This window comes from Amblyomma maculatum, chromosome 10 (assembly GCF_055883805.1).
Source record: "Amblyomma maculatum isolate TAMU_Amacu chromosome 10, ASM5588380v1, whole genome shotgun sequence".
Classification (NCBI taxonomy): Eukaryota; Metazoa; Arthropoda; class Arachnida; order Ixodida; family Ixodidae; genus Amblyomma; species Amblyomma maculatum.
Genome location: NC_139353.1, coordinates 110,448,184 through 110,475,029, shown reverse-complemented (window position 1 = coordinate 110,475,029; position 26,846 = coordinate 110,448,184). Strand labels below are relative to the sequence as shown.

The 26,846-nt window shown below is 45.3% G+C and overlaps 2 protein-coding genes across 2 annotated transcripts; both read left to right on the top strand.

Moving 5' to 3' along the window:
- Nucleotides 1–1,651: 1,651 nt before the first annotated feature.
- LOC146177229 (uncharacterized) lies at nucleotides 1,652–3,804 on the top strand. Its single transcript, XM_084581497.1, has one exon. The coding sequence runs from the start codon at nucleotides 1,652–1,654 to the stop codon at nucleotides 3,680–3,682; it is 2,031 nt and encodes a 676-aa protein (XP_084437623.1). The 3' UTR covers nucleotides 3,683–3,804.
- A 16,672-nt stretch (nucleotides 3,805–20,476) lies between these two features.
- LOC146177228 (uncharacterized) lies at nucleotides 20,477–24,345 on the top strand. The gene is made up of 3 exons (XM_084581496.1): nucleotides 20,477–20,503; nucleotides 22,197–22,717; nucleotides 23,468–24,345. Exons 1-3 carry the CDS (start codon nucleotides 20,477–20,479, stop codon nucleotides 23,538–23,540), a joined length of 621 nt encoding a protein of 206 aa, XP_084437622.1. The 3' UTR covers nucleotides 23,541–24,345.
- Nucleotides 24,346–26,846: the final 2,501 nt, after the last annotated feature.

The following is a 26,846-nucleotide window of genomic DNA, read 5'->3' as shown; positions in this document are numbered from 1 at the left end:
TACAGGGATAGTGCGTAAAGCAGTGGAGGACAGCTCTTTGAAGCTGAGTGCTGACAATGGCACCATGATTTGTTTTTATGTTCTTACTGCACTTCAATTTTTTTTTAAAGAGCTACACATCGTGTTTTTTTTTTTTTTTTGCAAGTTACGAAAGCAAACACGCGTGTTTACCTAATGCCGTAGTGCTGAAGTAGATGAAGTTGTAAACGAATGGATGTTATAAAGGAAATATGCATTATTTATGCTCATGGGTAAAATTGCTGTGGCTATATCTAATTTACGTACCGCTCGTAACGGTAAATCATTTTACTTTTTTCTGCACAATGTTGGCTTTCTTTCGTGACAACTGTTTACTGTTTGCAAGCCTTTTTTTTTTTTCTTCTTCTGCACAGTGTTGGCGCTTCTTCGTGACAACTTGCATCCGGGTATTTCTTTTTCTTTCTCTCTCTCTCTCTCTCCATGCGTCCGGATCGAGGAGGTTCTTTGCATAGTGTAAGAGAGTAGTGCTTCGAAGCCTGGGCCGCGAAAAAGCTCGGCTGGTGTGCTCGGAAGAGGCCGCCAGAGTCAGTGGACGGAGCAGCGGCAGGCGCGCTGAAATTTTGTAACCTCAGTTAGCATTCAGGCACCTCTAACATGATATATGCTTCTTTTCGTTATGTAAACACCTAATTCTGAGCTGGTATAAATTTTCACACTGCCTTCTGCGCAAATAAACTGTATTTGCTATTCCCGTATGGGAAACGTCTGTGCTCGAGCAGAAGACGCCTGGCGCGCGCGGGGCATCGGAAGCGCATACAGTGCTATGCAATTAAAGTGCCATCCCGTTATAGTGCGCCGCCAACAGTCTTTCTTGTACTTTTTGTATCGGCATCAGATGTTTCGTAGACAGCTTATACCTACGGCGTATATGTATACTCATACGTGCTTGCCGATAGTTGATATGCATCCCAAGCTTACACCAATCACATGCGCAGTCGTTTTCCTGCGCTTCATCGCTTATACTTTTTTTTGTATCTTACGTGGTGTTTTAGAAGTATCCTGGTATAGATGGATGCTGCTTTTCACAAACGAAAACTCTGAAATCAATTATTACACCATTTAACATGTGCCGTAACACGATATACGCGTGAAAGCAGCGCCAAACCGCAACTTCTATATGTTCTCAGCTCAGTACCGTTACATAAGCAGTTGCTCTAGCTGTTAAAGTATACATTGAAATCTAGCCAAGCGCGAAGGAGACAGTTGTTTCGAGAATTAGGGGTCTAATTGTTGAGTGGAATGCGAAAGTAGTAGTTTCATGCAAGCGAACATCATACGCGTCGAAATGAAGCGCCTGTGGCAGGTTCGCCCAGTTAGAAGCGCCAGCAAAATGAGCGACCCTCAGCACCGGCACTGCCCTTGGCGGCCGCTCCGTGCGGAACAGTACAGTTATGGTGACCATAGTTCAGTGCACTGGCGCCCACACTAAGTGGCTGCTTCGGCTCCGCACGGCGCCTTCGGAGCACCTCTTTCTTCCAACGTGGTTCCGAGCGCGCGCTCGCTTGTCATCGCTGTGTTTTTGTGGCGTAGAGGTGCGGCCCGTATCCATCTGTTGTCTTTTTGTGCACCTGTTTCGGTCCTCGTCTCTCACCGCTGAGCGTTGCGTTTCGTCATGAGCGCAAAAAGGCGTAAGTACCGCATCGTCGAGAAAGAATACCGGGAGATCTTGCAAGAGCTCGGTATTCCGGGGCGGCCGGTCGATTCTGCGTCGTCACGCTTAGAACGCGGGGACAGAAAACAATCGCAGAGTGAAGCACCGTTACTCGACGTTCGCACCCTGCCACCGTCCGAAGCAACCACGCGTCGGAGAATCGGAGTCTGCGCCGACGACGCTTGCACCAGTAGAAGCGGGCCACCTGCAGATCCACCAGCACCATTTGTGCGCGAGTGTGATAATGCATCAGGGAGCAGCACATTGAGCACAGCCAGCAGGCGAAGTGATGAGGCTTCAAACTCAGACCTTTCTATGGATGATTCATATGCTGCAGAACATTCAAGAAATGATCATGCCACAAGCTCGGAAGAGTCAAGTGATGAGACATCTAGCAGTCCAGCGGCTGAGAATGTGGGTCAGCCTGATGAAAATTTTCTTCATAGTCTCTCGGCGACTGAGGAGTTAGCTGTCATAGCTAACAAGCACAACATCACACATGCTTTGCTTAATGATATGCTCGACTTTTGCCGTCGTCACGGGATTCCGGAGCTCCCAAAAGATGCAAGGACCGTGCTGCGGACGCAAAGGAGATCACAGCTGGAGCAGAATGACACATTTGCTCATTTCGGCCTTGCCAAAGGCATCCAGCAAGCGATTGGGCAAGGACCTGTGCCCGAGAACATCAGGCTGCATGCTAACATAGATGGCCTGCCGTTGTATAAAAGCAGCCAGACTGGTTTGTGGCCTATACTTTGCCGCATAACGAACTTCAAGAACTTTCTCGCTCCATTCCTAGACAAAGTCTACAGTCTGAGCAGCAGCGGTTTACTTGTGAAAGGGACTAGTGCCACTGTGACACTGACAGCTGTGATCTGCGATGCCCCAGCAAGGAGCTTTGTAAAGGCAATTATAGGACACGGAGGCTACCATGCTTGTGAAAGATGCAGCCAAAAGGGTCGCTATGTGGAAAACAGGCTGACATTTCCTGACCTTCATGCACCGCAGCGAAGTGATGTATCATTTCGTGCACAAGAAGATAAGCGGCACCACACTGGTGTTTCCCCTTTCACCAAGTTGGATATTGATATGGTGGCATGCTTTCCTACGGAATACATGCACCTTGTCTGTCTGGGTGTAATGCGGCGGCTGTTAAGAAATTGGGTATCGCAAGGGCACGCTGCCCGACTGAGCAGAGATGAGCGAAGTGAACTCAACAACAGGTTGCGAGAAACAGCTAAAGCCTTTCCAAGTTTCTTCCAGCGAAAACCCAGAGGAACAGAGGAGTTGGATCGTTGGAAAGCAACTGAATTCAGAACATTTCTGCTCTACCTAGGACCTGTTGTTCTGAAATCTCTCCTGCCCAAAGAAAAGTATGAACACTTCCTACAGTTACATGTGGCTTTGCGAATACTGGCTGCACCTGAATACCATGTAGTTCTGAACAGCTTTGCCCGGGACTTGCTGAGGTATTTTGTTCAGCAGTTCGGTGTACTATATGGGATGAAGCAGCTGGTGTACAACGTACACAGTTTGGTGCACTTGGCAGAGCAGTGTCTTCAGCATGGGCCTGTGGATGATTTCAGTGCTTTTCCTTTCGAAAGTTACTTAGGAAAGGTTAAGAAGAAGCTGAGAACTACGAACAAGCCACTGGCACAGCTCAGCCGCAGAATGTCAGAAGCAAGGGAGTGCACACAGACTTGTACAAGAGTTGACCGACATGTGAAAGTGGGCGACTGCTTCTTAATAGACAACTGTGCTGTTCTCATTGTTGAAGTGCATGAAGATAATGTCAAGGCTGGCATCTTGCCAAATGGCAGAGATTTCTTCAAAACACCAATTGAGAGCTCTCGGCTACACATAAGGCGTTACAGCGCTCTCAGTCAAGAGGCTAAGATGTGGCCTCTCTCGTATATCAGGAACCAAGTTCAATGCTTGAAGCTTAAATACAAGCGAGGGCACATTATTTTTCCTCTTCTCCACTTGCAGTGAAATCTCTTATTGCTGTTGGTTTGCTTTCATGCCCAAAAGCAACTTAGGCTATGAGAACCACCATAGAGGAAGTTTGTTTTGGTTTGTGGGTTTAACGTCCCAAAACGACTCAGGCTATGAGAGACGCCACAGTGGAGAACTCCGGAAATTTCGACCACCTTGGGTTCTTTAACGTGCACTGACATCGCACAGCACACGGACGCCTTGCTTTTCGGCTCCATCGAAAAGCGGCCGCCGATACCGAGATTCGATCCTGCATCCTTGGGAACAGTAGTCAAGCGCCGTAACCACTGCGCCATCCCGGCGGGTACCATGCAGGAGTTGTCTGGGAAGCTCTTCCACTTTGGGGTTCTTTGATATGCACTGACATCACACACTACATGGGCTCCTTGCTTTTTGCGTCCATTGAAAAAAGGCCGCAAGATAAAACTCACTTCCTTGGGTTCAGCAGCCAAGCGCCCTAACCATTAAGTCACTGCGACGGGTCAGATGGCTATTTCAGCATGAAAAAATATGTACCTCTATCAAGAGGGAACAGCATGGTATGCCTCCGTGTCTTTTGCCTTCATCGAAATGCTGCTGAGAATCGGACTTGCAGCCTCATATTCAGATGCAGACCACAGTTATTGGTGCCAAGGACAGCAACTTGTAGATCATCATTTCTTACAGCCTCACATTGGAGCTTGGGCTTCGAAGATAACGGCTCTTTTCAGAGCCACCCAAATGTGCTGGCAGGGCTGCAGTTGGGCCTTCGACTGCTCCCCATTTCCACCAAAATCTCTCATTCTATTTAATAAAATAGACATGCAGAATAAAACAATGAAGGATTGAGCACACAAGGCTATATTAATGTGGATTGATAAGTTTTTGGTGAGAGGAATTGGTATATGCGGCATAACTGCATGAAGTGGTGCACAATGGACATTATTACAAAAAATTAATGCAATAGGAGGATGTAACTTAATAGACCTCATAGCTCTAGTGTCCCTTTGAGATGTTAAACTTCACAAATCACAAATTTGTTCACCTGTTTGATATATTACTCCATTTTCATGACAGGTTACTTTCACTGAAGATAGGGCTTTTATATGCAAGATTACATACAGATATTTACAGGCATTTCTGGCAGCATGTGCTCTCACAACTAAAGTGCAGTGCAGATGTATAGGGTGATACATTGCATTTCATTCCTAAAAACTGCAAGAATAACATTAAAATAACACTGGCTTCTGCAAATAAAGGGAAAATCGACTGATCATAAGAATATAACATTGATTCAAAAATAGAGGGGTTTGGCATTTATCACATTACCACATGCCAAATAAGTCCTGTGCTCTGACATCAACCAGTTTGGCTCCGTGCTCCACGTACAAAGCATATTGTGCACAAAAGGATAAGTAAAGTTAACTGGTCATTGATGATGGTCAAGTGGAAATGTCAGCTTCCTTCCTCTAAGCTGTGAATAGTCGTAACACTCCCAAACCAGCATTCATTTTTGACTACAGCCCCATCATCAACTATGGTTAATGAAGTTCCTGGCTGGACAGTATCCCAGGATACTTAAGGCTTTTTTTTTTTCCACTGCTTTTTTGCTACAGGAAACACTCGTGAGGGAACTCTTTTCAAGTGTGTATTTTTGTCAGTCTCATTTGCACGCTTTAAAAAGTTGAGAGGGCTCATATTTCCTTTTGTACCATACACATTGCTGTGGCAGGAAATGACGTGTTCATGAAGTTATCGCAGTCATGCAAGTTTCTTTGGCCATAAGTTTTTGGTCCTGAAAGGGTCATAAATCCCCGTGCCCAGTATAATAGATGTGTTTGCAGTGTCCAGGAAAGCAGATCTGAACTGCTGTAATGACACACATGTGGGTCATGCAACACTTCAGTTTGCAATAGTACTCACCATTTAATCAAATATTTATTTCGGCTTTTTTTTTTTTTTAAATTTAGGTCATTCAAGGGTACTGCCTGATTGCAACAGATGCAATGCTAAAAATTATGAGTAACAACCTCAGAACCTAATGATCGGTTAATCAGGAGTCAATCATTTCAACTGTGAAGAAAACAAATAGCTTTCAATTACGGCTGAGAAACTCCATTTGTCTTTCTTACTGTCATGCCTACCTACCTGAAAAAGAAAGTCTGCAGATTCACAGTACTTAAAAAATGCTCACATTCAGTTAGGTGGGCCAGCTGCATAATGAAAGTCTCAAATAAATAACATGATGAGTCAGAAAATAAAAACTGTCCATGTTCCTAGCACTGTTTTAATATGCCCAACCAACTCTCTCAACAAGCCACTTTGCAGAAAATAAAGTTTAGTACAAAAAGATTCATCGTCGTCATCGTCCTCATCGTCATCAGCCTGACTATACCCACTGCAGGGCGAAGGCCTCTCCCATATTTCTCCAATTAACCCGGTTCTGTGCTAGCTACATCCACTTGACCCCTGCAAACTTCTTAACCTCATCCGCCCACCTAACTTTCTGCCACCCTCTGCTACGCTTTCCTTCCCTTGGAATCTAGTTTGTTACCCTAAGCGACCACCGGTCATCCTCTCATAGCACTACGTGTCCTGCCCATGCCCATTTCTTCTTCGTAATTTCCACTAGAATGTCAGTAACTGGAATTATTTCTCTGACCCACTCTGCAGCTTCCTATCTCTTAATGTTACCCGTACCATTTTTCGTCCCATAGCCCTCTGAGTTGTCCTCAACTTAAGTTGAACCTTCTTGGTTAGCCTCCACGTTTCAGCCCCATAGGTGAGTACAGGTAAGATGCAACTGTTGTGTACTTTCCTCTTGAGCAATACCGGTAAGCTGCTAGTCATAATCTGCGAGTGCTTACCAAATGCGCTCCATCCCAATCTTATTCTTCTTGTTATTTCCTTTTCATGGTCTGGATCTGCAGTTACTACCTGTCCTAAGTAGACATAATCGCCTACCACTCCAGTGCTTCGCTACCTAACGTAAACTGCTGTTCCTTCCCGAGGCTGTTGAACATTACCTTAGTGTTCTGCATATTGATTTTTAAGCTTACCTTTCTACTTGTCTAGGTCATCAATCTTTATTTGCAGTTCATTCCCCAAGTTACTTTAGCAAGGCAATGTCATCAGCAAATTGCAAATTACTGAGATATTCTCCATCTACCCTTATCCCTAACTGCTACCATTACAAATCTCTGAACACTTCCTCTAAGCAAGCTGTCAATAGTACTGGGGAGATCGTGTCTCCTTGCCTAACACCTTTCTTTGTGCAGAACTATGGTTGCTATGCAGCCACTATATATATCTTCCAGCACTTTCACGTACGGCTCGTCTACCTCCTGATTTCGCAATGCCTGCATCACCGCCGAGGTTTCAACTGAGTCAAATGCTTTTTCATAATCAATGAATGCTATGTATGAGGTCTGGTTATATTCCGAGCATTTTTCTATCACCTGGTTGATGGTATCGATATGATCAATAGTAGAGTACCGTTTCCGAAAACCTGCTTGATCCTTTGCTTGATTGCAGTCTGAGGTTGTCTGATTCTATTAGCGATTATCTTAGTAAATACCTTATACGTAACAGACAGTAAGCTGATTGGTCTGTAATGTTTAAGGTCCTTAGAGTCCCCTTTCTAATGAATGAGGATAATGTTTGCATTCTTCCATGGTTCCGGTACCGTTGATGACACCAGGCACTGCGTATACAGGGTGACCAGTTTTTCTAGCACGATATCCCCATGCCCTTTAACAAATCTGTAGTTATCTGATCCTCTCCAGCTGATTTCCCCCTTTTCATAGTTTCTAATGCTTTCTTGACCTCGTCCTTCATCACTGGCGGAATGTCTGACTATTTTTCCCTACCGCCAATCTCATTACGGTCCTGACTACTTTGGCTACTGTAAAGATCTATATAGAACTCCTCGGCTACTTTGACTATCTTGTCCTATTCGTGATGACGTTGCCCGCTTTGTCCCTTATCGCATGCATCTGGCTTTTGCCTATGCCCAATTTCTTTTTTACCGCTTTAAGGCTCCCCCTATTCTTCACAGCTTGCACAATTTTCTTTATGTTATACTTCCTTATATCGGCCACCTTGCGCTTATTGATTAGCTTTGATATCTCGGCCAATTCTATCTGGTTTGTTGGATTTGAAGCTTTCATATTCTGGCATTTCTTAATCAAATCTTTCGTCTCCTTAGACAGCTTAACGGTATCCTCTCTAACTATCCTGCCGCCTACTTCTACAGCGCACTCAGTAATGATATCTCTGAAGTCATTGTTCATTGCTTCTAGGGTAATGTCACCATCCTCAGTTAGAGTTGAATACCTATTCTGTAGCGAGATCCTGAACTCTTCTGCCCTCCCCCTCACCGCTAGTTCGTGGATGGGTTTCTTTCTTACTAATCTGTTGCGTTCCTTCAGATTTAGGCTAATTCGGGACCTCACCATTCTGTGGTCACTGCATCGCACTTTCCCGATTACCTCTACATCCTGCACAATGGCGGGGGTTGAACACATTATGAAGTCGATTTCATTTTTAGTCTCTCCGTTAGGACTTTTCCATGTCCATTTCCGGTTCTTCCGTTTGCTGAAGAAGGTATTCATGATATATAAGTTATTGCGCTCTGCAAACTCAACTAGTAACTCCCCCCTGCTATTCCTAGAACCAATGCCATAGTCACCTACTGCCTTGTCTGCTGCCTGTTTTCTCCCTACCTTGGCATTGAAGTCGCCCATTAGTACAGTATACTGCGTCTTTACTTTTTGCATTGCCGATTCTACATCTTCATAAAAGCTTTCAACTGCCTGGTCATCATAACTACATGTGGGTGCACAGGCCTGTACAACCTTCAGTTTATACCGCTTATTAAGCTACTATGCCTGCCACCCTCTCATTAATACTATAGAATTCGTCTATATTGCCCGCTATGCACTTATTGACAAGGAAACCTACTCCTAGTTCTCACCCCTCCAGTAAACCTCGATAACACAGTACATGCCCATCCTTCAGTACGGTATATGCCTCATTCGGCCTCCTAACCTCACTAAGCCCTATGACATCCTATTGCTGCATACTCTCTAGTTCCTCTAACTGCACTGCTAGACTTGCTTCACTAGCTGGGGTTCTAACGTTAAACGTTTCCAGGGTCAGTTTCTAATGGCGGCCTGTCCAGCGGAGCCAGAAATGTCACAGGTCTGACCGCCGCCGTGGTCAATTGTTTCACAGTCGCTGGTGACTGAGGGCCGGGGTTTTATAGTAATTCAAGTAATACATAAATAGAGGTTCTTGGGGAGCCCTATAAACACTCCAAGGAACCCTGAGGCTCCATGGAAACAATTTATAGAATATATTAGGTTAAAGGAACTAAAGCAGTGCCCCGTAAACCAGCATCCTGCTATAACTAGAGTAAAATAAGCTTGTAACTGCTGTACTATGCCATAAACAAGAATGCGATCAAGAGGAGTTACACAAAGGCAATCAATGATGAATAATACAAGCCAAAAGATGACCTGCCAATCTTTAGCTTGCTGAAATTTCTAGCCTACGCGAGAAAGTGCACTGGTCTTACATGTAAAACGTGCTTTCCAGCTCAGTGCTCTTTAGGAACTTTTTAGCATTTCGGTAAGGAAACCACAATACTAGTTACAGCACCTTAAAGGTTATTGATTTCGTGAAGGATGCTCCAACGAATATTTACTCAATGTGAAAAATATTAAAATAACGGTTGCATTTTAATGCAATACCCTGAAGTGAGCAACTGCAAATAAGACCATGTGCAAATAAATATATGGTGAATATATGCCACCAATTCATGACTTATGCAAATGATAGTATATATGAGTGCAGAGGTGCAAACATTATTAGTACACATTAAATAAAGCTTAAGACATGCGCTTGAACATGATGATCTAAGTGGAAAACTGTATAGTTTATATAATGAAATTTATTATTGGCACCATTCCTGGCACGGTTATGCAAACTGCAGGGGCATATAGACTCTTGGTGTTGTGCAGCTGGCCTAGTCTTGTGATATCCATTGCTACTGTATGCTTGCATCATTCCAGATTTTATTTAATTACCTGACTAGTTTCAAGTGACATAGTGAAGTATCACAAGGCCTAGAGGATATTAGAGGACGAACACAGAACTGAAAATCTCTTCTAGGCCTTGTGCTGTTAAGCAGCCTCAGTTGAAACTACGTCTGACCAACTTGCCCACTTGTTCTTATCATTACCTGACCATGTGATAAAGTTATTCAAATAGAACAGCCATAATTGCAAGAAAAGATACTTCATGACTGTGTTGGTCAGCTGCACTCGATCAAAGTGAAGGCTGCAGCCCAGGCCTCATCTCCAAGGGTAGGGGGAGGGGGCCCATTCTTACCTGCTCCATATATGGACTCATAAGCAATGAAACTTATGAGCAACAGGTTTTGGAGAGAAAAAAACAGAATGAAGAGATAGGGCCTCCACCTAATTGGACTTAATTGTTTAGCAGTTGGTGAGACCTTGTTGAGCTGCAAAAGTAGGAATTCCCCACCACTCTCGGAGCTAGTCCCTTTCACGTGAGGCTATCTGCACCAATTGCTTATAGGATTGGAGAGTGTTTCCTGTTGGTCCCTCTATCCTGTGGTGGTGCATAACATAAAAAAATATGCAGTTGGAACAATAGATGAAATAAGAAGGAAAATTTCCACTGCCAGCATTTCTATTACCCTACATATCTCTCACGAAGTTCCTTCAGTTCTTTTCTGCCACTTTAGGGGAGGAAAATAGGCAAAGTCAGAATGAGTCCAAGAATAGGATAGAATAGTATTTGTTACTTCTACGTCTGAATGTTAATTACTGCGCTTGTATTCTGTGTGCTGCTAACGCACCACTCTTGCACTAATCACAGGGATCACATCTTGATTTTTTTTTTATGTTTGTGCTGTTAGAATGAAACGGAGTATACTGCAGAAGTGTAGTATGGGATTGAGGAAGGAACGACACGGGGGTAGGGGGTGGGGGAGTTACATGCACTTTAGCCTAGGGCCCCCGTTTTCCTTAATCCAGCACTATTGGTCAGTGAATGTCAGTGAGGATCTGCTGAATGCAACAGATGTTTCAATGATAACATGCAAGCCTCTGCATGTCACTTGGCACAGATGTATCCAAAGACTAACTTCCTTTTATTTTCCTTGTGAGGCTGTTAATGCATGCAATCATTATATTGCCTTTTTTGCAGAATTGAATGGTCACAAATGCAATACTCGCCATGAACCAGTGGTGCTGATAATATTGCACAACTATCATTTGGTTCAGGTTATCATAATTAGCAGAAGAGCTGTTCCTACCATGTGGATGAAATTATGAGAATGTTAAATTAAAGAGGGCTTCAGTGCTGCAGGTGGAGCATCAGTTAGAAATGTAGTCCTGAGCAGTTATTGTACTGGTAACAACTAATTCTGAACAAGGCAGGCTAGTTATTTCAACCAGCCGTATGGAACTGTCATACTATATAATTTTTGTTCTAGGTTAAACTGGATTGCTGTTATCTTATATTATTACTAGGCTTGTATCAATGGCATGCTGTGTAAAACTACATGTCAAATGAAAGGTAATGATTTATTAGGTCTCCACAAGTGTGCAGCTTTAGAGGTCAGAATTTCATGGTGGCTCTAACCTGGTGCATATGAGTCTAAATGCAGTGTACAGTACAAAATGTTGCACATGAAGGCAAATTTATAAAAGAACGTGGAAATATTTTTTTGTCTTCATATCGGTGTGGACCTGGAATCTTAACTATACTGTGCAAAACTTATTCACTTCTCTCGTCTGTGATGGTATATCTTCAGAAGCAGCCATAAATGCTGCCTTTAATTTGGATCTGTACTCTACTGTGGGAAAAGTGAATTTTTATAAAAGTGTGCAGTACGTCTCATTACTCTCTCAGTCCGAGACATTCAAAGTTCATGAACTTATTTCAATGAAAGAACATACATTCAGTTTCTTCAGTGGGCAAATTTTCTTATCAAGACGACAGTGTTACAATGAAAACGAAAAACTTGATAGGTGTTCATGAGCTAATTGCAGCGAGACATTTATCATTTGAAGTGTCAACTCAGACTCATCACAAAACTGACAAGTGTATGCCCTTATACAGTTTATCCAAGTTATTCTATACCTAACCTACTGGAGTCACATAGGATATATGAAAACGTGCCTTATATTAGAATACAGCTTGGTAAACATTCATTGGCAGAGGCGTGTTGTGAGCTTCCTGTAATGCCCTGTTCCATCAGATCTGATGGATGAAGTGAATACAATTAAACTGCTAGATAGCGTGCAGTCACCGTACACATCTCAAATTAGTATCCATCCTTTTTGATAGCAACAACGGGTTCTACGTGCATAATGCTGACGAATATCGAGCAAAGTAACCTGCGCGTATCTCGGCATAGAACGTGCGATCAAGCATTTTATTGGAAGCATATACACCATGATTTTATAATGCACTTTATTGGCTGCCTTGATGTATCTGTCCGTGCCGTACGAAGAAGGCAAATTGATTGTGCACCTAATACAATTTCTTGCTGCACAACGAATACACTACAAGTTCAAGAACACTTGAGCTATGGCTTTCATCAGTTTCAGATGGCGTGAACTTTTCAGCGGTTAAAATATTGTGATCTATTACTCTGAAAAGATTATTTGTTAGGTGCATATTACAGGTTCTGGTTTGCTTTTCTCCTTGCACATGAAAGGAACAAGCATGTGAATGCCAAAGCAAGGTTTATATTTTTCTTTCCTCAGCTGTACATGTTGGTGGAAGTCGCCTGGCATTCAAATTTGTGTTCAAGCTCATCCTGCCATTTTTTGAAATGATGTTGTTTAAGTAAATGCATTTATCTAACTTCAATGCTAGCGGAAAACAATGGAAATGCTTAATTACTTGCGGATGTTTCATTTTGTGTAACTGTGCCATCACGAATCTCAATCGTGTTATGAGCATTGCAACGTGTCAGCAATAAATGACACATCTATAGACACTTTTCCCTTTTGATTGTGCAGTGGGAAGTTAGCTACTCTAAATAATATAGAACTTCCATCCTTACTCGTCTTCAAGAGCAGATGTAAGCATTAGATGATAGCAAGGAAGATGTAGCACATTCTGGAGGATGAAGAGAAAAGTTAGCTCTTGCAAGTGCTACTAAAGTGTGGCGGAATGGACACTTCATTTGGTGTCATTTTAGGGCCATTTTTTTAAATCTACACCTGCTGCACCAGTGCAGCAAAAATACATTATAGGTATCTGACATTTCCTACACTGGTGTAGCTGGTTTAGGTTGAACAAATGGCCCTTTTGTCATAAGCCAATGTCTCTTTTCTTGTATAAGTACATGTTCAGCTGTTGTATCAAGGAGCAATTAGTGCACATTATGTAAGCTGTATCGTTTACTGCTTCCTAAATTCGATCTGCCTTATGTCGTCTTGGCACCGAAGTTCTGCCATGTATATGTGTTCTTGTGCAGTTTTGCTAATGTCTATCCAAGTGCATGACCAAACAGCAAATCTAACGGTATAATCGAGTTGCTTCTATAACTTGTTTCTGTACCTAGTTATTTAAATTTGAACCAAAAGATCACTTTTGGAGGCAAATAATTTGCAGACATATATCTGACTGAATTTGTTGAAAATGAAATATAGCCAGTAAGGCGAAGTTCTATCAAACCTGCACGCTAAATATGCTTCTGTTACTGCTGAGCAGTCTCATGTCACAGTCACTTCAATAATTGCATGACTGCACATTGCTTTAAAGGACGAATAGGAGACAATCAAAAGGGGGCACTCGCATGCCTCCGAAGAAACTTTGCGCATTTTCACTTTAAAAAAAAAAACTGTTAAAGGGGCTATGGATACAGGTACATCGCAAGGACCTGGTGCGTTTTTTTTTTTTTTTTTTTTTTTCAGATACGGCTGTATTTAGGTGCTGTAACTAAAAATGCGTCACACCAGCCTAAAGATTTACCCCGGGTACGTCAGTATTTTAAGTTCGGCATATCTGACATATCAACTGAGGTTTCCGCATAGGTTTGGTACGACAGATACGATGCTGCACATATGTGCTTCGATCTACAATTGGTAGTAACTATAGGACAAACCAAGTTGACACAACTGCTCAAATGTGAGCCGCGTGGTGGGTAACTTTAGCGACTGTTTTTCTTGTGTCTACACACTGCCCAAAATGCGGCGATTGGTGTCCTATTCGAAGTTCGAGTATGCCACCAATAAATTGTCAGTTTGTGCTGCGCACGTGCGTGAAAACCAGCGTGTCTTCCGTTTGTATACACTGCTTCACACAAGTCGCTGGACAGCAGCGTTGAACTGTAGTATTTATTTCTGGCTATTTATATGCAAAATAATATTGCATCGATCTCGCAGAGTAAGAAAAAGTCGAATGACGCAGCAAGCGATGTTCCTCTGTAGCAAACGTTTTAACGTGGCGCGGCCTACTTCGGAAAGCGATTGTAGAAAATTAATTGTCTAGTACTGCCGTCGTCCAAAAATGGCACAGTCAGTGCAGGGAAAATTTTTTGAAAAACTTGTCCGTTATTGCCAACTTCAAAGAATGGCAGATCCGAGGCAGGGAGAATGTCCGAGAAACTGGTCCATTATTGCCATCTTCTAAAAATGGCAGTGCTAAGATAGGGGATACATCGGATAAATTGGTCCAATAATACCATCTTCTAAAAGTGGCTAAACCAAGGCTGGGAACACATTCGAGAAACTGGTCCAATAATGCCATCTTTTAAATGTGGCTAATCCAAGGTTGGGAACACATTCGAGAAACTGGTCCAATAATGCCATCCTCTAAAAGTGGCTGAGCCAAGGCTGGGAAAACATCCGAGACATTGGTCCAATGACGCCAACTTCTAAAGATGGATTAGCCGAGGCTGGGAGTACATAGGGCAAACGGCGGGGCCTTCACAGGACCGACGTTTGCCAGCTCAGGCCCAACATTGGACCGTCGTCATGTGCTGCTTGGGGGGGGACACTGGTCTTAAAGCTATTTTCCTTAAATCTGAGCCAATTAAAATGAAATCGCACCATCTTGCTCAGTTTTTGTGCAGATTTCAAATATGCCTTTATTTTTTTTCCACAATAGTTAGCACCGTTGTTAGGTAATATTAATTAGTAATTAATACCTCAGTAGAGAGAATGGCAAAGTAAAAATTAAATTTTTATGCGTGGCTACACAGTCTAATCAGTAGAGAATGCAATGTTCAAGGCAGTTTTTTCATTTTATCTATCTGTGTAATTTAATGGAACACTGAACATCTACATTCAAGGTGTGCTTGTGAAGCATTCAAAAGTTTGCATAATCATTAATTTTTGAAGCCCGATAGAGTAATTCTGCCTTGAACATTGCTGCACCTGCACCTTCAGCTTCCTTTAGCAAAAAAAATTACCTGTATCTGCTCTTGATGCAGAGATATCAATGTCCCAAACATGATGGGCATCCAAAATTAGCAATTTGAGAAATGGGCCACAATTTATTAATATTCACGATAATATGTGCATATTTACATTCCCTGAGGGCTAATAAGCGCCAGGCATGTAGTCTGAGCAAAAAAATTACCTCTATATGCTCTAGATGCAGAGATATCAATGTCTCAAACCTGATCAGTTCAGTTCAGTCGTGTCCGACTCTTCGTGACCCTATGGACCATGTCACGCCACGCTTTCCGGTCTCTCACTATCTTCCTAACATCACATAACTTCATCTGCAGTGCCTCGAGGATGCCATCTAACCATCGCGTTCGCTGTCTACCCCTTCTCCGGCGACCCTCAACCTTTCCCAACATCAAATCTTTCTCTAGCGACTCCTTTCTTCTCATCAGATGACCAAAGTAGCTGAGCTTTAACTTTAGAATTTGACCCTCCAATGAGCATTCAGGGTTTATGGTCGACAATATTGACTGATTTGATCTTCTGGCAGTCAAGGAACTCTCAAGAGTCTTCGCCAGCACCACAATTCAAACGCGTCAATTCTTCGACGGTCAGCCTTTTTCACAGTCCAACTCTCGCATCCTTACATCACAACTGGAAAGACCATAGCACGAGTTATACGGATCTTAGTTGGCAGACTAATGTCTCTGCTTTTTGCCAGGCGGTCAAGGCTAACCATTGCTCTCTTTCCCAGAAGCAGGCGTCCTCCTAATTTCATGGCTGCAGTCTCCTTCCGAGGTAATCTTGGAGCCCAAGAAGAGAAAATCTGTCACAGCTTCCACTTCTTGTCCATTGATGCTCCAAGGCTTGATAGGGCAAGACGTCATGATCTTTGTCTTTTTAATGTTTAGTTTAAGCTCGAACTTCTCACTCTCTTCTTGTACGCGCATCAGAAGTCTCATGAGTTCCACTTCACTTTCTGCCATTAAAGTGGTATCATCCGCATATCTAAGGTTGTTGATACGTTTTCCAGCAATCTTCACTCCAGCTGAAGACTCGTCCAGACCGGCCTTCCTCATGACGCACTCTGCATACAGGTTAAATAGGCAGGGCGACAGTATGCAGCCTTGCCTCACTCCTTTCTCAATCGGAAACCAATCAGTAAGACCATGCCCAGTTCTGACTGTGGCCTCGTGTTCTTCATACAGGTTCCTGAGGAGACAGATGAGGTGAATTGGAACTCCCATCTCTTGGAGAGCTTGCCACAATCTGCTGTGATCTACACAGTCAAACGCTTTCGTATAATCAATAAAGCAGAAGTAGATGGGTTTCTGGGTACTGAGGTAGTTCCAAAGCAAAAGAAATTCAAGAAGACAAACTGATTATCTGAAGAGGCTTTGCAAATAGCTGGGGAAAGGAGGATGGCAAAAGTTATGGGGGAAAGAGAAAGATACAAGGTTCTCAATGCGGATTTTCAGAAAATAGCAAGGAGAGATAAGAATGCCTTCCTGAACATACAGTGCCAAGCAGTTGAGGACAACAGCCAATTAAGGAGCACAAGAGCTCTGTATAAGACAATCAAAGATATCAAACGAAGCTTCTGTGCTAAGCTCGGCGCGATAAAGGACAAACGAGGCAAGGACCTCACTGAAGCCTCAGGGATAAAGAGGAGGTGGCAGGATTACACAGAACTGTACAAAAGGACCCGAAAGTGCAAACCCAACATAAGACGGTTGTGATTACTGATCTCGAGCCGGGCATCCTGAAAAGTGAAGTTGAATGGGCCTTAGCCAGCCTTGCTAAGAACAAAGCTAGCGGAATTGATGGCATTCCAGCTGAGTTGTTGCAAAACCTCAACCATGACGCTGTTAACATTCTGCATACATTATGTCAGAAGATTTGGACAACCCTGCAGTGGCCACAGGATTGGAGGAGGTCAGTTTACATCCCCATTCCAAAGAAAGGCAGTGTCAAAGATTGTTCCAACTACCGCACGATCGCGCTTATTTAGCATGCTAGCAAGGTGATGTTAAACATCCTCCAAGGAAGGCTGCACAAGTATGTGGATCGGGAGCTTCCGAACCTGCAAGCTGGGCTTCGCAAGGGCAGAGGAACTAGAGACCAAATTGCCAACCTTCGCTGGATGGAAAAAGCAAGAGAGTTCCAGAAACCCAAATCTGATGGGCATCCAAAATTAGCAATTAGAGAAATGGGCCACAATTTATTAATATTCACGATAATATGTGCATATTTACATTCCCTGGGGGCTAATAAGTGCCAGGCATGTAGTCCGAGTGCTGCTTGTGGGTGGAGTGCCGCTTTTTCAGTGCCTGGTGCACACTTGCAGAAGAGGCACGTTTGCGTGTAGACTCGACAGTTCGTCGCCTGTCCTCAGCCATCCTCCTCCTGGTATTGAGGCCAGGGTTGACGTCTAGCTCCCTCAATATTTGTGAGGATGATTGAAGGTTGCCCGCATTGAACCGGACAACAGCCTCTGCAACAGCTGATTGAACAGGAAATAATGATGCATGGCGTTCCTTTGGTGCCAGTGACCATATTAGAGAGTGCAAACTCTTGTTGCTATTTGAGTCTTGCCACGTTGGCAACGCTCCAGCAGCTTTGGCTCTGCCAAGCGCTGGTAGATTGGCAGTAGTGCCTTGCACACATGTGGTGGCAAACTATATCTATGCTTGGAAGTGGGCTCTCCCTTTGCTGCGGCAGCATTTTGGCGGCACCACGAGTTTGGCAATCACATTGCGCAGGGCCGTGCCCGTGCGCTTTTGAACGTGATTTATAGTCTTCTTTCGTTACTTTTATCAGCCTCCTGCAGTGCCAGAAATGAGCGGCTGTCTCCATCAGACAGCACAGTAGTGTATCGAAGGCCATGCTTCTGCAAGGACCTTTGAAACAAAACAAGTGCAGCCTGTACTTCCATCTCGCCAGATTTTTTTTCGGTGTTTTTTTGACACCTGTGGCTGGCCTTCCACACCTGATACGATGGGTCACGTTCCGCATGCCTGCGCTCGCACCCCGCACAAAAGTTGCTCAACACAACATACCGTATTTACTCGCATAATGATCGCACTTTCTTTTTTAAAATACTGACGCAAATTTCGGGGTGCGATCATTACGCGGGGTAAATTTTCTACAAAAAATTTTTGAGCACCGAAAACGCAGTTGCAGGTCAGACGTCTTAGAACATATATCTTGATTACAATCAAAAATAAAAGCTGAGTAAGGCTTGCCTTCGCAATAAACACGCACATTAAGCATCACATGGAGTGCAGAATGCCCATTTATTTTTTTTCGTCAGTACTCTAATCAAAGTCTGAATCCTCGCCATCCTCGCTTTCACTGCTGCACGACTCATCGGAAACGGCAGTGTCGTCGCTGGGAGCATCTTCACAATCCCACAGGAAGTCATCTTCCGTTCCATCCAAAGCGTTAGATATGCCTGTCTTCTTAAAACTCTTAGCCACTACCTCGTCGGGGATACTGCTCCACGCTTCTGTGATCCACGAGCACAGCATCTCCACGGATGGCCTTCTAATCTTTCCGCTCGGCGTCAAATCATGCTGGCCCCTCGCCATCCACTCAGCATAAAGTCGTCGAACGTTGTCCTTGAACGGTTTGTTCAAAGACACGTCGAGAGGCTGCAGCAGCGAAGTCAGGCCGCCAGGAATGACTGCAATGTCCGTGCGCAGCTCTTTCATCTTGGCACGCACGCTGTCCACAAGGTGACCCCTAAAACTGTCCAAAACCAGAAGCGAGGGAAGCAGAAATGCTCCTGGTCTTCTTCCCCGAACAGTCTTGATCCAGTCGACCATCAGGTCTGCAGTCATCCACCCTTTCATCTGTGCACGTATATGGATGCCATGGGGAAAGTTTCCCTTCGGAATAGTCTTCCGTTTGAAGATCACGTATGGTGGCAGCTTCCGCCCATCGGCCGTCACAGCAAGCATGACTGCATCGCTGTTTTTCTGCGCCAGACGTCTTCACAAGGACGCTCCGAGCACCCTTCTCGTTCACAGTTGTATTCCGGGGCATGTCGAACGTCAGTGGAGTTTAAAAGTTAAATTGGTTCACAGGAAGGGAAAGGCGCAGTAACTGTCACACTTGCTCTGTGGACACCCGAACCGCGCCGTAAGGGAAGGGAGGGAGGTGGGAATGAAAGTGGAAAGAGAGAAAAGTGGAGTTTGATCGGCGTTTCCAATTTGCGACATGAGGTAACCGCATTTTTCGTGAAGCCTAGTGACGAAGTGATGGAAGTCTATCACTTTGCCTTTCATACGCGGCTGGGAGCCGCTGGCACAATGACGTCCGCCGCCTCAGGGAAAGTCCATTCTGTCGCATAAAGCGAGTCGTCCAACCGGAGCTAGCGCGGAAATCCTTTGCGGCGATTCCCAGCTTCCTGGCAGTTGTGCGCGCCTGCGTCTGTATCATTTCTAATGACACTGTACAACAATCCTTGCGCAGGTCCCTCACGTATTCTAGGACCGCCTCCTCAACACGAGGGAACTTGCCCGTTTTGGGTCCACGGAAAGCCCGCCGTGTCTTGTTCGTAGCCATCAGCTTCTCGCGCTGCTTCTTCCAATAGCGTATCCTCATTTCGTCCACGCCGAAATGCCTACCAGCAGCGCGGTTGCCATGCTCCAGTGCATAGTCGACAGCCTTGAGCTTGAACGCGTCGGTGTAACTGGCATACCGCCCCATGGTGAAATGGCGTAAACTCGCACAAAAACACAAAGCACGCTACGATGCTGCCGAATTGCAAAATGGCGAATGCCGCAAAGCATGGAATCATGGGAACTCCAACGTTACTAGACTAGGTTGGGAACTCGTCCGAATGCATTCGCTGCGGGATGACTGCAGATCAACCACCAGGCGGCTCCATGTTCGGGGTGCGTTCATTACGCGGGGAATTCAAAAAATGGAATTTTGACCTCAAAATTCAGGGGTGCAATCATTACGCGAGTGCGATCATTATGCGAGTAAATACGGTAGTCAACTACCAGTCCAGTGAACAGTTCAATCACTGCGCCCACACCAATGTGCGATGAATGTCCCCGGGTCATCCACGAACCATCAAAAGAGACAGCGATGTTTCCAGAGCTCCCAAACGGAACGGGCACTGTCCATCATCACTTTTTCGGCTGCACTTGTAGTCGTGGGCGTCAGCTTATTTTTCATATAACCTTGCCAGGTTTTATTATGGAGCCCCCTATGAGAAATATTCATTATTGCGAACACATCGTTCAGCGCGGTTTGCAGATATCCTGTAGCTTGCATTGCCCATGCAGCAAGAATATTTGCATTAAATGGAATTATTTTTTGGCTGCCTTGGGCGCGCGGCGAACTCCACGCTGCTGAAATGCCACCGCAGTTCACGCACGTGAGAGTGAGCTTCACGGCTAGACCGTATTCACGACCTCCTTTTGAAACTTTAACGCCCTCCCCACCACAAACCTTGCACTTGACAGCCATCAACATTTCGTTGAAAGATTCCAAATCCGCAACAGTGAACGCAGTATCGTCCAGACCGCCGTCCGTATCCTGAAGCGGGCGGTCGTCACAGTCGCTGACGAAATCCAATTTCCTCTTGGTTGCTGCGGTTGAATCCAATTCTTGAAGTTTTTTTTAGCTTTCGTTTCAAATTCCCGCAAGTCTGAAGGCTGAAGCATCGTAGTGTCGCATCGTACGCGGCCACTGCGTGTAGCTGTAGCTGTCACCGTTGCCGAGCTCGTTAGACCTACTGGGCCTACTTCGACATCCACTGACACTCCTTCAACTGCTGCTGGCTCTTGCACGTTCTCGGAGCGTTCTGATGACACATGACACGTAGGAACGTTGTTAACGTGCCTATTTCTCTTCTTTTGGCTGAACTTGTGGCGCGAGTGAAATTTGCTAGGTGGCATCGCTGCGCATCGGTCTCTCGCCTTTCAACAAAATGGCGCCGGGGACGCATCCACTCACCCGCCGCGGCAAACCTAGCAGACAATGCGTGCAGGAATCTGGCAATGGAACAGCTCGTTTCAGTCACGTGCGCGTATTAGCGAATCGGACCCTGCGGTTTTTTCGTTGTTTACGCTTCTTTTTCTCGGTGGCCATTCCGGGCAAGCAAACAAGAGTGGCGGGAAATTGAAGCCTAGAGAGGCCTCTTTCAAACGAGCCCAAATTTAAATCGGCGCTGCAATCTTTCTTTTTTGCCTAGTTTTAAAACTTACTATATGGTTATTTGCATAACATCATTGTATACTGTTGCTTATTATATTTTTATATTGTTGTTTTTAACACCTATGCCGTTTTCCTAAATTTCCTAAATTGCACATGTACCTTGTTCGTTTTTATTTGCATTGTTTTTCAGATTTGTACGCTTTTGTTAACCTTCTGTTTTATATATATATCCTGTATGCGCCCCTCCCCTCTGTAACGTACAGCTGTACCCTGAGGGTATTATAAATAAATAAATAAATAAATATGGCTTCATCGGCGCGGTGAAACGAGAGTTCGAAGGAGTAGAAATTGTACCGTTTTTATCGTCTGCTGACGCGAAAAATTGCTGGACTTCCATGACACTGTATGCCTCCATTACAAAGTCACCCGATGAAGACAGCATTAAGAAACATTGTCTGCCAAATTGGACTTGATTGTCAATACTAACCGAAATCTATGAGCTCCACTGGGGCCAGTGTCTCGCCTCCTTTTCAGTTGACAATGGTGACGCGAAGTCTCTTTATTACATTGTCCCTAGTGTCTCGCCTCCTATTCAGTTGACGTTGACAATGGTGCCACGACGTCTCTTTATGACATTGTCCTCGGTATAGAGAGTCGCCCTACCTCCGGGTCAGCTATACAGGCAAAGGGATTCAACATGGCCGAGGGAGGATAAGCCCGAACGTTCCCACACGGTGCTGCGAAGCCAGTCTTCAAGGCTTGTAGGCTAGGGGGTTTTCATAGCCGCAATCCTTCTCAGGTCGTGGATTGTCTGGATTATTGATTCCTGCTTATACGCCTTTTCACTGTTTACAAACACGCGCCTCTGGCGCTCATTGGCTGCTCCCACTAAACTTCCGGCGAAGAACTTCCGGCAGTGTTTTTCAGGCGGCGCGATACGGAGACCCCGACTATCCGTGCGTGTTTTGAGGCTGTGCTTACGTTCATTGTGCGTCGCTTATACAAAAATAATATCAAGTGATTATTTTAAGAAGCTGGACACCGAGGCGCAAGTGCGGTACCGCGCGAAACTTTCGTTCAGAGGTAAGGAGCTGCCTGACGCTCTCGATGACGACGTTGTCCGGTTCGCCTTTACATCGGGCCCACGAAATCTGCCGCCTGTGACAGTAGCAGATATTTATTTGTATCTTGTGGAAGGCATGTGTTTTTACACGAACGAACAGTTTAAGTCTTACAAACTTGAAGATGCGTACAATGCATTCATATGCGGGAAGGTGAAGCAAGTGAAATCTTTCAAGGCGGGAGCGCACGGAGACGGCGTTGTTGTTATTGCGGCGACTGTGGAAGCCAGCCAAACGCTTTCGAAGTCTTACAAGGCGTGGTGCATCGTGAAGGAGGATGGAACCATCAAAAGTGCGCATTGCACTTGCATGGCCGGGTAAGTAGGCGAATCATAATAAGAGCTACAATGCCATGAGCCTTTACCTTGCCTCATTTTTCATTTTTATGAATCAAACCACAAAGAATGGACTTTCCCGTTTTCGAAAATTCTGTACTAGTTGCGTTACAGCGCAGAAAAGTGCTACTGTTCGCCTAACTATGCGCGTTTAATGAAATGTTTGCCATACTGCCGTAATTCGTCATTGTAAACTTTGTTTCCTGTGCTAACAGCCGCCCGAGCGCGGCTTTATCGCTTTGCTCGCCGCATGCAGATTTGTCCAGAATTATCTCGTTTTGTTTGTGACACGCTGCCGCATCTGGGCTGTTCTAGATTGTACTTGTCATTTGTAACATGTTATCTGTAACTTTCCATACTGTCTATTTCGAGGATCGCCGAGAGCGCTTGTGATCACCGACGCATATTATTCATTCGTGGGGCGCAACTCAGCCCAATAATCCGTTTGTTCAGGCAGCTGTTATTGGTCTCCATGCAAGTCTGCTTTATTAAAGCCACTACTTTGCGACAATATTCATGTCATAGTTAGCCAGATCATTTGTCGACGCTTGACTGCATGATGTTGCATTCATCCTAATCGAGTTGCCTTGTGGATGACAAAAGTTGTCAAATCTCACCCTCCAGCATTCTTTTGTACAAGGCATTTAAACTTTTTCAAGGGCCACAGTTCTCACCAATAATTACAGTTGTTTGTAAACTTTTTATTTCTCATGTTTCCTACTTATTTTTCAGCCTTGGGGAATGCTGCACACACGTGGCTGCACTCTTGTTTAGAGTCACAGCACAAACTGCAGGAAAGCAGTGAACATGGCTGTAGATACAAACCCTGTGTAAAATTTTACTGTTTTGGCTGACTGCATTACCACTTCTTTGGTTATAATAGCATGGTTTGTATGCTTCTTTTCAAGTTCACCAGCCTTTTGCTTAGCTGCTGAACACTCTTCCTCCAGAGAGGCCAAACGCTGCTTAAGCCTGCCATTCTCTTCAATAAGATGGGATATATTCTGCATGCTGAGATCAGTTTCTGTTTCCATGTGGCAATTCTCTACCACGGAAACAGTTGCAGTCGCAGATAGTGCAGTATCATCCGCGTCTTGTCCTGCGCCAGTCGTGTTGAGCCCACAGTCAAGCACACTTGGCCCAGGATTACATGCAGCAGGTCTGGATGCTTCCTTCAATCCATCCTTTCGAGCAGCGCGTTGGAACCTAGAAATTTTCTGGGCCACATTTCCCGAGGCACGATAAGGAAATATGGAGGGGACATAGTCGGGATGTGTGGGGTCAGATGATGGTTTACCTAAAGAAAGAAAAGAATGTTTGAAAATTAGTAGCCACGTGCACTCCCAAATGCAAAAAAAAAACAAAAAAAACTGGCTGAAATGCACCAAAGCAATATTGCCCAGGACTTCTCTAGGAAAAGGAAAAAACACTAAGGGTTCCTTGGTATGATTACATACTTTACGTTCTGCATTTGTAAGTAAGAAACTGCACAAAAATATTGAATCAAGCAAGTTGGAAGCATTTCACTCTTCTTACCAGCACTTGCAGGCGATCGAATTAATTTCTCCAGCCGCTGAGAATAGTAGAACAAAAAGTGCATCGAATGATACTCCAGCGTTTTTGGATTTCGTCCCTGTAGAAAAGTTGATGCAGCGAACGGGATCAAACACGCGACCAGAAGGTTAGCAACAGACGCCTGAGCAATCGCGCCAGATATGCGCATAAAAGAACACCAACCGAGTTAGGCATTACAACAATAAGATGCTTGGGCCCGCATCGCAGCAAAAACTGCCGCTCATAAACTAAGCATCAACTAAGCGCTCGATTACTAAGCCGGGATACCTGGGTTCGATCCCGGCCATAGCGGCAGAGTTTTGATTGACGCGACACGCGTCTAGAAAGCGACCGTGTGCTGTGCAAATTCAGTACACATTCAAAGCCCTCAGGTGGTCTAAATTATTCTGGAGCACTCAACTACGCCGTTTATCATAAGCTGAGTTACTTCGGGACTTTATATGCCCGTAAATCACACACACTCGCATTGCTGCATGATCGAAACTGCACTGCAAGCGTCGCAAGCTGGCAATTGCCCTGGAAATGGCTAAGCGACACCTTGCACGCACAACTAACCGCAAAACAGTGTTTCCTTACTTCACGGTGCAATTTTTACTGCTAGAGATGCAGCCGCTGATTAGGCGAATGCGGTCGCGACGATTGCCAACCCGCAACGTTCAATCCAGTCAACGTTCAATCTCAAAGCGCACATAAGACGTGCAGGAATTAGCTGTGGCACAAGCAGACATAAATCTGTTCTCACCTTGAACGAAATGAGCAGAACAAACATGGGAGCTTTTCGTAGGCATCCATCGGTTCCGCCGAACTGCTGCTATCCAAGCGTTTCTACGCTCGGCGTCTGCCGGAAACCTGAAAGTGCGCACCTGCGACAGGAGGTTGGTTCCAGGTCGCAAGCTGCAACCTGGCACACAACAGCACGGTCCACGTCGTGATGGGGTCACGGAAGATGTTTTTCCACCCGAAAACATAATGCAACAGGGCGACCGCGCCATACTTTGGCCGTGCTACAAACACAAAAGAAAAACTCGCCTCGACCCTGCGGCTCGCTCGCTCGCTTCGCGGGGAGACTGGAAGTTTCCTGGGTGTCCATCCGGTTTGCGGCGCTGTGGCTCCCCCTGGCGGCTATGAGCCCGTGAAAAGGCGTATAGGCATCGCTGACTAGGAGTCCATGGACATCTTGCCCCGAATCGGCCAACTCTGGTTTCTTGGATGGGGTCCCAGCCCGGCATGGGAGGAGTCATTGCTCTCTACAAGATGGCGACCTCGTAAAGACTAGTCCGGAGGTCTGGCGACATGTCGACATTCTCTTTTTGAATAGGTCTGAAGCATCCTGCTGGCAAGACGAAAGTGCGCTGGCAAGACGAAAGTGCTCCGAACCTGCGGCAAGAAGACCGCCCCTGTCAACAATGTCCCACCAGTCCGTGTCAAAGAACACGACATGTGCTAACAAGACTTTACACGCAGTAATATAGTCAAAAAACTTCAAATGTTACAACAATGATTGCCCAGGCCCGTACACCGGGTTAAGTTGGTAGAAGAGCACAAGATCCGTGAGCCTCACATTGCGCACTCCCATGTCCTCCCGGTGTCTGGGGGGGAAGACCTCTGCACAGCGTGTCGTCTCCCGGGTCTGCCAGGAGAGCACAGAGAAGTTCGTCTTATTCATCACAGTGCGGAGGGATCACAGTAGGATCAGGAACAACACTTTCACGTAAACGGGAACACAAAGCATCCACACTCATCAGAGGCATCCAATCATCTGGGCACAGTGAAGTGTTCCGAAGAAGTCTCATTCACATAGGTGGGGTGACTGAGGACAGTTCTGGCCCCACCAACACACATAAAATGAACACAGGATCATACTCATAGCCCCGGGCGGCCAGGGACACACACACACTAGCGAAGAGCTCAGCCCGGTTGACGCGCTTCGCTTGGATGGCAGCTGCGACGACACACCGAAGCCTCTCGCTGTACATCGTGGCACTGGTCGCCGCGCGCACACAGTCCACAGCACTCACTCTGGACCAGTCCCGGCCTCGGAACCAGCCAGTCCAGGCACAGCAGGAGATGTTTGAGGGGGCACGGCTGACGGCGGAGGACAGGGCGCCCCAAACTTCTCGGAGGGCTTTCCTCCGTCTGCACGCCGCGAGAGTTTCCGCACCGGGCCTCGAGACCGCGGACAGCATGGCACACGTCGTCCTGCTCGGTGTGCCAGGGGACGGGGGGGGGGGGGGGGGGTGTTCCTGAAGAATCTATAGCAACCAAGCGAATCCCTATTCAAAGACATTTTGCAGTACCATGAGTTAATGTCATTCGCACTTGTGCAGTTAATCTCCATTTTCGCTCGTTTTATCGAGTGAGCCATGCAGCGCGCATCTCACATGCACTCTATGTAGAGTTGAGAATTTCGAATGCGGCGCAAACTTGCACACGCGATTCTACTCGTAATTCATGCTAACAGCAGACACTATATGCTCGTATTTGTGCACTGCCATTTCAAAGCATCGAAACAAATCACTGATCTAAGCAGGCACCT